The 12,607-nt window shown below is 38.3% G+C and overlaps 1 protein-coding gene across 4 annotated transcripts in view; it reads right to left on the reverse strand.

The window, feature by feature from the left end:
• Window positions 1–3,263: 3,263 nt before the first annotated feature.
• Window positions 3,264–12,607, reverse strand: part of B4GALT6 (beta-1,4-galactosyltransferase 6) — a 67,868-nt gene continuing 58,524 nt past the window's right edge. For all 4 annotated transcript variants that reach the window (XM_011288058.3, XM_045042024.1, XM_045042023.1 and 1 more), the window contains 4 exons: window positions 12,199–12,386; window positions 8,477–8,599; window positions 7,682–7,783; window positions 3,264–6,655 (listed from right to left, as the gene is read on the reverse strand). In XM_011288058.3, coding sequence (XP_011286360.1) covers window positions 6,508–6,655; window positions 7,682–7,783; window positions 8,477–8,599; window positions 12,199–12,386 — 561 coding nt within the window. In that variant the 3' untranslated portion in view covers window positions 3,264–6,507. The remainder of the gene's footprint in view (window positions 6,656–7,681; window positions 7,784–8,476; window positions 8,600–12,198; window positions 12,387–12,607) is intronic.

A 12,607-nucleotide genomic window follows, 5' to 3' on the forward strand; every position in this document is an offset into this window, starting at 1 on the left:
AAAGAGGGGAGAAGGGAGAAAGAATGGAAGGCAGAGGAAGAAGAGTCTTCTGAGAGCACTGGGACAAAGATAGGTGAAAAAGCCAAACCCCAAAGCCAAGGTAGAAGAGAAAAGGCAGTACAGGCCCACGTGGACATGTAACTTCTTCAGTAGCAATACCGAGAGAAGCTTCAAGTTACTGAATGACTTCCATAAGAGAAGTATCGTAATAGGTGATTTCCACATCAGCTACTTAAATCACACAACCCTCTGAGGAAACAGAGCCTGATTCCCATATGCTGTATTTATTCTCATGACTATTACTGCTAAAATTTAATTGTGGCCCTTTGCCAGTTTTACTAATTGTTTACATACATTGTCATGTAGAGGGTAATCACTGACTTCATTTCCTAGTAGAATCAAAGAACGCAGTTTATCACTCCTAGAATATGATCCAAGAGGGGCGCCTAGGTGGCTCGTTGGTTAAACGGCCGAGTCTTGGTTTTGACTCAGGTCATGATCTCACAGTTCGTGGGTTTAAGCCCCACTGCACTGACAGTACGGAGCCTGCTTGGAATTCTCTCCCTCTCTCTCTGCCCTTCCCCGACTCATGCTCTGCCTCTCTCAAAATAAATAAGTTAATTAATTTAAAAAAATACATATGATCCAAGACCATTTGCATGAAAGAAAAGCTTGTTAGCCTTGAGCTGAAAACTGGCTTAATTTAAGCCAAGTTTTTGCTCAGCATGTCAGGCACTGTGCTAAGTGCTTGGTTAGGATTGGCTCATTGGATCTCTCCAGCAATCCTCGGGTAGTTCCTATGATCCTCAACTGCAAGATCAGGAAATTGAAGACAACAGGGATTTAAAATTTTGCTAAAATTTCACAGCTAATAATAGGGGATCTCTTTTTTTTTTTTTTAATTTTTTTAATGTTTATTTTTGAGACAGAGAGAGACAGAGCATGAATAGGGGAGGGTCAGAGAGAGGGAGACACAGAATCTGAAACGGCTCCAGGCTCTGAACTGTCAGCAGAGCCCGACGCGGGGCTCGAACTCACGGACCGCGAGATCATGACCTGAGCCGAAGTCGGCCGCTCAACCGACTGAGCCACCCAGGCGCCCCAAGGGGATCTCTGAATTCACACTCAGGTCAATCTGATTCCAGAGTCTTTGCTTATACAGTCCTATGAAAAAGTTAACCACAAATCCTCAAGATCAATTGTAGACAATTATCTCAACTATCCTTCTGAAGCACAGGGTTTACTGCTAAGAAATATTCTGTGCCTTGGGAAAAGTTTCTCCTACACAGACACTCTATTGGCCTAATCCTGCATTAGGGAACACAAAACCAACACTTACAGAGGACACAATTGAGCACCTCATTTGCCAGTATGTAGGTTTTTCAGTTGTTTCCATATCGATTTTACCCACGGAAGACACTAAATTCCATGAGCGTAGGTAATGTCTGCTATTTCTTAGAGAGCCTCCAGAGCATACCGTTCAACTGATGGAGTTAGGAAGATTAAATAAGCAATTGAATTCAGGTCCATGAAAATATAAGAATGTGCTAAGAAACATACACAACTTCTATTTTTATAACTTTTATCTTTTTCTTTTAATTGTAGTATAATTTTGAGTGCTATAGCACTGTTTTTCTTTAAAAAAAATTTTTTTAACATTTATTTATTTTTGAGACAATGCGAGAGACAGGGTGCAAGCAACGGAGGGGCAGACACAGGGAGACACAGAATCTGAAGCAGGCTCCAGGCTCCGAGCTGTCAGCACAGAGCCCGACGCGGGGCTCGAACTCACGAACCGTGAGATCCTGATTTGAGCCGAAGTCGGACGCTCAACCGACTGAGCCACTCAGGCGCCCCTGTAGCACTTTTCTGAAGTCACTTACGCTAACAGCAAAACAGTATATGCTCCTCAAGAACAGCCTTCTCTAAATAAAAGTTTTGGTCCAGAAGATCTCTGCAACTTTAAATCTCTAGGTTTAAAGACAGGACAAAAACATATACATACAAGATCATTAAACTGAGTGGGCATGTTTCATCAGAGGACACATTAATACCAAAGATAGGAACCTGGGGCAGACTAAGCCAACTCAATTTTACGGCTCTGCATGATTTAAATGACTGATTATTATTTAGTGATTGGCTTGATTTGTGACATACAGTGGCAATATCCTGGCAGCTCATACTAGGCATAAAAATTAATAATACTTAGAATTCATTACAGAGACAATTTAAGTTGAGAAAAGTCATGATCTCATAATCCAGGCCCAAATACAAATCTAGTCCCTAGAAACTATTTGCCTTAAAGTTCTTCTCTACTACCCGAGAACCTGGAAAACAAGAAGGGGACTGACCACAACACACCAGCTTAATTTACTCAGGTTGTGTAGGTAGAAGAAAAGTTCAGAAAGACTTTTTAAATATTAATCTTGAGGGGCGCCTGGGTGGCTCAGTGGGTTAAGCGTCTGACTTCAGCCAGGTCACGATCTCACGGTCTGTGAGTTCGAGCCCCGCGTCGGGCTCTGGGCTGATGGCTCAGAGCCTGGAGCCTGCTTCCGATTCTGTGTCTCCCTCTCTCTCTGCCCCTCCCCCGTTCATGCTCTGTCTCTGTCTCAAAAATAAATAAAACGTTAAAAAAAATTAAAAAAAAATATTCATCTTGATACAATAGATCACTAACTGCACTGACGAAAAATATTTATTTTTTTTATTATTTTTTTTCCAACTTTTATTTATTTTTGAGATAGAGAAAGAGCCTGAAAGGGGGAGGGTCAGAGAGAGGGAGACACAGATTCTGAAGCAGGCTCCAGGCTCTGGGCTGTCAACACAGAGCCCGACGTGGGGCTTGAACTCACGGACCTCGAGATTGTGACCTGAGCTGAAGTCGGATACTTATCCGACCGAGCCACCCAGGTGCCCCTGATGAAAAATATTTAAATATCGCTGTGTCTTTTCTGTGTTAAAGGCTATGAGGAGATCACTAAATGTTTATTTTTAACTAAAACTGTTCCAAAGGCAGAACTGTGGTCACTTCATGCTTCTGTTGCAATCCCAGTGCAACCAAGGTATTTATCAACAATTCACCTTAAATTTAGGAAAACTAACACAACAACAACCCTAGAAAACCCCCAAAAAGTTCCTGAGCGAAAATAACTACAGTGTCACACGAAGTCTTTAGAACATTGTATTTCATAAAAGACAATGATAAAAAAGTACAAACATTTCCATGAGAAGCAAAAAAAAAAAAAAAAAAAAAAAAATGAGAGTACAAGAAATTACTAGCATTTATTTCAGTGCATTTATGTAGAAGCCTTTCAGATCTAATAAATAAAATGATCTTAAGTACACTTCCTCTTTCAGATAAACCACACTGGCCATTTTAGATCTCTCAGTTGGCATACTTACAAATACAAGGCAATAAATCCAGAGTGCTAATATTTGTCTAACGAGCACATACAGAAATACAACAGATACAAGGAAAGGCCAAATAAAATGACACAAAATCTGCTTTCACTTGTAGGAAGCCTCCGAAAGAAGGAGAATTTTGTATTGGTCATTTTTCCATTTTATTTTAAAATGGGTAGCAGTATTTTGGTTGGAAAGGGAATCTAAGCAAGTTTCTGATACATAATCACGTGTTTGCATAACACTGTAAGTTTTCTTATTGAACACCTTTTCGCAAAATACAAATTTAAATGTAGATTTAAAAAAATACTCATGTGTACACTTTTCCATCTCTTTTCTACCAACAGATCCATTAATCATTACTTCTCTCTGGAGTTGAAAGGCACTATGTAACTTTCCCAGTAGTGCCATAGGGACCTTGTAAGAGTGCCATGTCTACGTACATAAGTTTCTTGACTTTGAAACTAAGAAATACAACTGATAAGTTATCAGAGGATGTCTTCATAATTTTTGAAAGGTTTCAACTTGCTTGATTGGATGTGTTCAGAAATAAAATATGTTTTCTGTAGACATACCTCACGCTGACAGAGCAGGCGATCAATACACGTTCACTAATAAATCCACCAAACGTAACGACAGAGAATTTGCATTTGCAATGGGCTTGTTAATTTTTATGGAATAGGTTTATTTTCATAAAATAAAGATAATTGAGCAAAGTGTATATATCACTCTTACGGAAACACATAAAAGTCATTCTTTATAGGCAAAAATCAATTTTTGGTGTGCGCTTAAAAAGCAAAACAAAACAAAACAAAAAGGAAACGGAAAAGACAGAAAGGAAACTAATGAGATGATTTTCACAGGATGACATAGCATATTCAAAACTGAAGAAAGCTCACTCATGAAACAAAAATTGCTATTAGACTTCCAAGAAAATAAGGCAGATACTAGTAGAACTGAGTGCTCCTGAAACTGTGGAGTGTGTATCAAAATGAAGATTCCAAAATGTGGGCAGCTTCACTTTCAAAAGCAAAATATATGTTTTACATATAAGACTCAGAAACAGCCCTAATTTTCCCCACAATTAAAATATGTAAGTATTAAAAAAATATTTAAGTATTATTGGATTAATTATGCTCCCATGCCCCTACTATCTTGGTAGTGATTACAAATGTTAACATTCCCAACCGTCTTGCATTTCACCAAATTAAACAAACTGCGTTGGCTATGAGACCAAAACGAACAGATACACAAATTAAGAACAAATCTCTTATTTTTTGGAAGGTTCGATTTTTTTGTTATTTTGAGTACCACCAAAAAAAAGGAAGGCAAATATTTTGGAAATAATTCTAAGAAATAAATATGGAAAATTCTGTTTGGTATCATAAAGGGAGAGCAACCCATTTTTTCAAAGTATAAGAAATTCAATTATTTTATGATTTGGTTTGTGGTCATTTGTATTGCCAATATCGCCATAAAAAAATAACACTTCACAATTAAACTTAAGGCTGAGATAAATAACTTTGTTTCTGTTTTAGGGGAACAATCCATGAGGCAAATGTTATCCCAACACCCCTCATAGATAGATTTCTTTTGTTCTTCATTGTTTTTGCAGACTCACTTAAGAGATGCATAATTTTTTGTCTTAAATTTCTGAAAATGTTAAGATTTTATAGACTCTTTGGTTGACTACAGTGGTTAATTTTCAAAGTAAGGATACAGTTTGGTTTGCCATGAAAACCTCACCCAATTTTAAAATAAAGCAATACACTGGATGTCAGATAGTAAGACCTGTTCTCAGAGCAGTGTCCTATAATGTCACCGCGTTTAAATAACTGATTATGTATTTTAAAATAATTCTATTAAATTATGCTTTCAGTGAGGCAATTTTAAGAATACCAGAAATGTAATTTCTTAAAAGTGAAAAAAATATATAGTTCTAATAAAACTGGCCGGCATTAAAGGTTCCCTTCAAAACTTGAAATTCTGAGTCCCAGAATTAAACTTAAAATTTGTTTTCATCTACTAAGCATTTATCTTCATAAAAATAGAACATTTAATTTCTTATCTAATAGTATAATTCATTTGTATATTATAAGTACTACTGGGTTTTCCATAGCTCATTCTTTTAAAAAAAATCATTTTGATTTTTTTTTTAATGAAAATTGTTTTTTGGCTCTTCTGAACTAGAAATAATAAAAGTGCTGTTCACTGTGAATTAAAAAAAAAAAAAATACAGTGTACAAACACACACAACCTTGGGAACATTTTTTGAGGCACAAAATCCCTGACAATTACACCAAAGATACATGAAAGACAGTTAACATAAAGAGGTCCTTTATATCGTGTTACATCACAACGTTTACGATTTTCTTGGTAATACTCATGCAATGTGCATAAACAATATGGCTGTGACTTAGCAAAATCTGATGAGATTGCAAGCCAAGGAAAAAAACAGGTAATCCTGGTAGGAAGAAGAGCTGTTTAACTCCTTTCTTCTTATCCTTTAGAACCCTAAGAAAGCTGTGACGTCCACACAAGAGGCTGAAGGTCTAAAGCTCAAAACTAGTATAACCACTTACTGTATTAGTTGGCTGTCAATTATTGACAGTTCCTTCATTTCACACAAGGGTTAACCTTTGTTTAGTGACATAAATTTGCATTTTTTTCCATGCAAATAAAAATGTCTAGAAAAGTCCAATAAAGGCATGACCAATTACATGCAAAATTGCAACACATCTTTTTCAACAATTTGAACACATTAATTTACATCACATATATACAAAACATGTTTAAACAGAAATAAAGCATTCTCTTGAATTAAATTATATATGTTAGTATAAAAATTTTCTCTTTGTAGGGAGGCCCTCTTAACTTCCAGACTTCCGCAACGGCACTGAGTCTCCGCAGTGCTTGCCGTGGGCGAGTGTCTCAGAGTCCAGGATGGGTGATAGCATATAATCTCACACCGTAAACACTAAGGACAGCTGGCTCTTCTCACGGATCAGGGCACTGTGACACGTCCATTCACTGACCTCCATTTAGAATACACTCCAAGTCTGTGATCAGCATTGTGGTCTAGCTTTGCCAGGACAGCTACTTCTTTTAATACTCTTCAATTGGAGCTAACTCTGGCATGAGGTTTACAGATATGTTTGTATACAACCTATCAACCAGTATTTTTGGCGTATATATTAAATTGTTCAACCCATCGATGTACTGACGCTCTTTTGAATACCTCAGTAATTTATACCTACAGTGTTAGAGAAGAAAATGAAAAATAACGGCAACATGTTTAAAAAGAAAAAACTGCTGATGAATATGCTCAAGGTCATTCTTGTAATTACAGTGCTCAAAGCTCTGTACAATTTTAATTCTTCATGCATAGTTAAAAATCCTTCTAAACCAGAGCACCTAGGTGGTTCAGTCAGTTAAGCATCTGGCTCTTCGTTTCGGCTCAGGTCATGATCTCACGGCTTCAAGGGTTTGAGCCCCACATCGGGCTCTGTGCTGGTAGCATGGAGCCTGCTGCTTGGGATTCTTTCTCCCTCACTCTTTGCCCCTCCCCCACTTGTGCTCTCTCTCAAAATAAATAAATAAACTTAAAAAAAAACATTCTAAACCATTCTAAATTAGCATTTTTACTAGCTTCAAAATGCCTCCTGAAAAAATTATTTTGCACACTTACAACTTAGGCATCCTTAAGAAATAAAATATTTTATGTTAATGCTTTATGAAGTAATATGTTTTAAGGAAACACTTTTTATTTTTCTTTTTCTTTAATGTTTATTTATTTTTGAGAGACAGAGAGTGTGAGCGGGAGAGGGGCAGAGACAGAAGGAGACACCGAATCTGAAGCAGGCTCCAGGCTCCGAGCTGTCAGCACAGAGCTCGATACGGGGCTCAAACCCACAGACCGGGAGATTATGACTTCAGCTGAAGTTGGACGTTTAACTGACTGAGCCACCCAGGCGCCTCCAGGAAACAGTTTTTATATAAACGGTAACCTGGGCTTTTTAATATAACATAAATACATATGTATATCTCTTTTCTTTATATAAAGAAAAATAACATCAACAGACAAGTCCCTGGAGAAGATTTTTCTCATTAATATAACATAAATACATATGTATATCTCTTTTCTTTAGATAAAGAAAAATAATTATCAACAGACAATTCCCTGGAGATTTTTTTTGTGGGGTGCAATGCTTTTTTAAAAAATCTTTCATACATTAAATAATTTTGAAACTTTGTTATCTGAAAGTGATATTAAACTTACCGTCCTAAAAACTGGACTTCACCTCGATGGTGATGAGGAATAGATTTGTATTTCCCCAAGTCTCCCTCTGGTCTTGTTACATTGTATCCAGCATAGTGAACTCTATAATACATGGAAATGAAAATATCAGGGAATAAAATCTGACATAAAATTGATTACGTGAGTTCAAGTTAAAATGCAAAAGAAGGATCCCTGGGTGGCTCAATCAGTTAAGCGTTGACTCTTGATTTTGGCTCAGGTCATGATCTCACGGGTGTGAGACTGAGCCCCACACATCAGGCTCCGTGCTGGGTGTGGAACTTGCTTGGGATTTGCTCTCTCCCTCTGCCCCTTCCCCACTTGTGCTCTCTCTCTCAAAAAAAAAAAAATTAAAATGCAACAGAATGAAATCATTACAGAGTTGTCAATTTCAAAAGGCACTCTATTTTTCCTCCAAATTTTTATTTAAATTCCAGTTAGTTAGCATGCAGTGTAGTATTAGTTTCCGGTGTAGAATTTAGTGGTTCAATACTTACATACAACACCCAGTGCTCACATCACAAGTGCCCTCCTTAATACCTATCACCTACTTCACCCACCCCCTACCCACCTCCCCTCCAGTCACCATCAGTTTGTTCTGTAAAGTGAAGACAGAAGGCATTCTTCATGAAGAAAGGGACAAACACAAAATAGGATTTAGGAACCTCAAAAATTTTCCACCCCCACAAAATCTTTCCTCAGAATGGCCAAGTGCTATTTAACTAATAAAAGGAAATTTACAGAAAACTCTATTAAGCAATTTGTACCTCAACATACCTATTCCAAAGGTCATCATCTTCTCCTCCCCATCCCCAGAAGGCATTAGGAAAACCATTGATCTTTTTAAATTGTTCCACTGTCAGTCCACTTACACCACCAAAAAACTCTTTATATGGAAGACTAAAAAGAAAGCAGAATACAGCATTCTAAAAATGAAATCAAAACAGTTTGCCATATGAAATCAAGTTTTCAGTCTTATATGTGCTTTGCAAAATACACTCTTATTTTCCATATAAACAACTGTGCTGATTAAATCATATTCTGGGAAATGTAAAGTGCACCAAGAAACAAAACATTTTTATATTCTAGTGAAGCATCTAAATGTGTGAGGTAAAATGCAAAATAAAACACTTGTGATAACTGAAATTTAATATTCAATACTGTTACTTTGTCAGACTCAAAACCCAGTGTTCAAAAATTGTATGAGATTTCCACACCAAAGTAAACTTGCTTAAATACATCAATAGTTGTTCATGAAATGTTAGATGTTGTTAAGCTAATAAAATGTCCTAAATTAATTGAACTTAATTATAAATGTGTTATTACAGAGGCTGGGATAAAAATAAATTAATAAAGACAACTCTAGCATTTAATTTTGAAATGACTAGCTGCCTGTTCTTATGATAATCATACCTGCTTGATATGATACCATAATACTCATGGGTATTCACAAATATATGGCTAATGTACTAATATATATAAATGCATATTAATATGTATGTACTAATGTACTAATATATAGATAACGTACTAATGTACTAATATATATATATATATATAAATGACTTTATTGAGATATAGTAGACATATAACACATTATACTCATTTTAGACGTATGACAAAATGATTTCACATATGTATATACTGGAAAATGATTACCACAATAAATGTAGTTATTATCCATCATGACACATAGTTATAAAATTCTTCATTTTCTTGTGATGAGAGCTTTTAAGATCTACTCTCTTAGCAACTTTCAAATATACAATATAGTATCATTGGCTCCAGTCACCATGCTGTACATTACATCCAAATATTTACTTATCCTACAACTGAACGTTTATGTCTTTTAACCCCCTTCAATCATTTTGCCTACCCATCCCCCCCCCCCCCCCCCCCCCCCCACTTCTGGCAACCACCAATCTGTCCTCTGTATCTGTGAGTTTGGTTATTTTTTAGATTCCACATACAACTGAGATCATACAGTAATTGCCTTTCTCTGAGAAATGACTACCTGGTAGTTTTTAATTTGGATTTCATTTTCCTTATCTTTCTTTAACTCATATTCCAAGGAATTTGTCAAACTAAGTTGTTCGTTTACATATTGTTTTTCTGATCTCAAGGTAGCATCCTTAGACTTAGTTCTGAATAAATTCCTGTGGCCCCAAAATGCTATTGGGAAGCAGCATGCCACAGCCCCTACAGAGGCCAGGGAGGGCCAGTGGGGAAAATGTGGAGGGCCAGTAGGGAAAACACGACCATGCACAGCTTGTGTAAATCAAGATAAGGGAAATCTGGCCAGGACTATAGCAAAGCTGCCTCAGACAGAGGGAGAGAGCAGATCTCATTTTTTGTCGGAGGGACTCTCACCTCATTCCCCACGGGGAAGAAGTGCTGTGTGCCAGGTGAGATCTTGTGTGGCCACGGAAGAAGGGAGAAGCAGCTCCTGCATGGAACTCACTGGTTGCAGGAGAAAGCAATCCTGGCCCCGCCATGGACCAAAAGCACCCAAAGACAATAAAAGCAATACTGACTCCAAAGATAATCACTGCCCCAGGAGACTGCACAGGCTCACACTTGGGAAGTAAGGATTCCATAGTTATAACACCAGTTGGGGTTCAACAGGGTCAAGAGGCATTCATGGCACTGTTGTGTTTCCCATACCAGTCAGTTATTGTTCCCCAGGCTAGTGGTCTGGGAGAAACCTGAAGATCAGCAGAGAGGCAGATATAGATAAATGTGTGTGTCTGTGCATTGATGAACATGCACAAATTGGCAAGTACGTTAATTCCACTTATTGTTCTGCTTGAGTGGAAATAATCAACTGTACTATAACCAGATGGAGAAAGATTAGATAAAATGAAGGTAGAACAAATAAACTAAAGAAGAGGAAACAGAAGATCAACAAAAAAATCTAGTAGTATTTACCTCACACTGTCCAAAGGGAGAGAGTCACTAATCTGGGGGCCTGGGCTTTTCTGTCAGCAGCCATCAGAGTGTGAGCACCATTAAGGGGCAGAGATCCTTCATCAGGCTTCATCCCATGGCCTGAAGTCTACCCACTATCAGGCCTATTCCTTAATCTGCTGCCATTCTCCCTAAACTACATTCTAATCTCTACTCAAACTTCCAAGATACCCTACTAACCGTGGGGTTAGTCTAGGTAGATCTGAGGATCATATTACATTAAAAGTTAATGTTTTCGGGGCGCCTGGGTGGCGCAGTCGGTTAAGCGTCCGACTTCAGCCAGGTCACGATCTCGCGGTCCTTGAGTTCGAGCCCCGTGTCGGGCTCTGGGCTGATGGCTCAGAGCCTGGAGCCTGTTTCTGATTCTGTGTCTCCCTCTCTCTCTGCCCCTCCCCCGTTCATGCTCTGTCTCTCTCTGTCCCAAAAATAAACGTTGAAAAAAAAATTAAAAAAAAAAAAAAAAGTTAATGTTTTCAAGTAAGAACAATCAATTTAAAATTTTTAGTTTATATGATCTATATAATGTTTTTTAGTGAAAATCAGTTACTCTGGATCTAATTTGACCGTATTGGGCTAACCAAAACTGAGTTTCCAACAACCAGATCCTGAACCTGGATGATCTTCCCCAAGCCCATGGTAATGTCGGACTTGGAGTTCAGACACTGCAATAGTAAGGAAAAGGTTTTTTAATAATGACAAGCAAAAAAAAAAAAAAAAAAAAAAAGGCATTCATTTCGTATCCTAGTGCTGATTAACCTAGTCATGTCCAGGAGACTGTCTGCCTTCTCTAGTGTGCAGGTTGGGGAGCAGGCAAAACTGTGATGTAGGAACCATCTGCTCTGCTCTAGGCTGCCTGTCTTCTCTCCACTTCCATCAGCCAGGAAAACTGTGATGACGTAAATGCTTCTGTGTCAGTTTCAGTTATTATCAGCGCCGATGACTTTTCATTTCAAGGTACATGAAGTCAGAGAGAGAAAAAAAAAAACCACCATAAAAACCCTGCCTTCTACTATTAAAGGCAAGACAAGAACCCAGAACTTAGAAAGAGAATGACACACTGCAGAGAAAGGGCCTTCCCTGCACTAAAACAAACCACGGGAAAAGCGGAAGCAGAAGGGAGCAGTCATGTGCTATGTGCGCCTACGCAGGGCAGGCCCAACATCCGTGATCTCACACAGCCCTAGGGAAGGGCTGACTCCAAGAAACAAGAACACCAGCAGCAGAGGTATGGGAAACTAACCAAGTCCTATCACTGCTAAATGGGGAACCAAAAGTTAAGTCCACATTTGCTTGATGTAGAACCCAGGTTTCTCTCTCCCACCACCCCACATGCAAACTTCTGAGTGAGGAAGCACCCAGAGGGCAGGCAAGTGACTCTATATCCTGGCTCCCTGTGAGGACGAAGTGGAGTTAAAGACACTCTTTAGGCTTCTGAGCCCTCTCAGATCCAGGCACAGTAACAGAACTCCCACGTCAATGATATGACTTTGTGAGTCTACTGTATGGCATCAGGAGGACTGCGTATTACTCACATATACATGTATTTATCCAGCTTTGCTGCAAAATGACGTGGCATTTCTCCACAACCGTAATAGTTTCGGTCATTTTCGGGTAGATGATCCACATCGTGGAAGATTACGCAGTCCCAGACACTGTCTTTCATGGCCTCTTTGAAGCCCACATTGAAGAGCATCGCACGGTTAAAAGGCTGTGTGCCGGTCTTTGCAGAGAAAAACACAAATACGGTCAGCCTTTGTCATCTGGCTTTTTTCTAACTTGTTGATTCAGGGTGAGATAATAATTGTAAATACATCCAAATCAACTACATAAAATGAAATATTTCAGGATCTTCAAATATGCAGATACACTATGTTCTTTCGTGCTTTGGTTCAGAGAAGAAAACACTGTTGTTATCTAGTGTACTGTCAGATCACCAGATTT

This window comes from Felis catus, chromosome D3 (assembly GCF_018350175.1).
Source record: "Felis catus isolate Fca126 chromosome D3, F.catus_Fca126_mat1.0, whole genome shotgun sequence".
NCBI classification, from domain to species: domain Eukaryota; kingdom Metazoa; phylum Chordata; class Mammalia; order Carnivora; family Felidae; genus Felis; species Felis catus.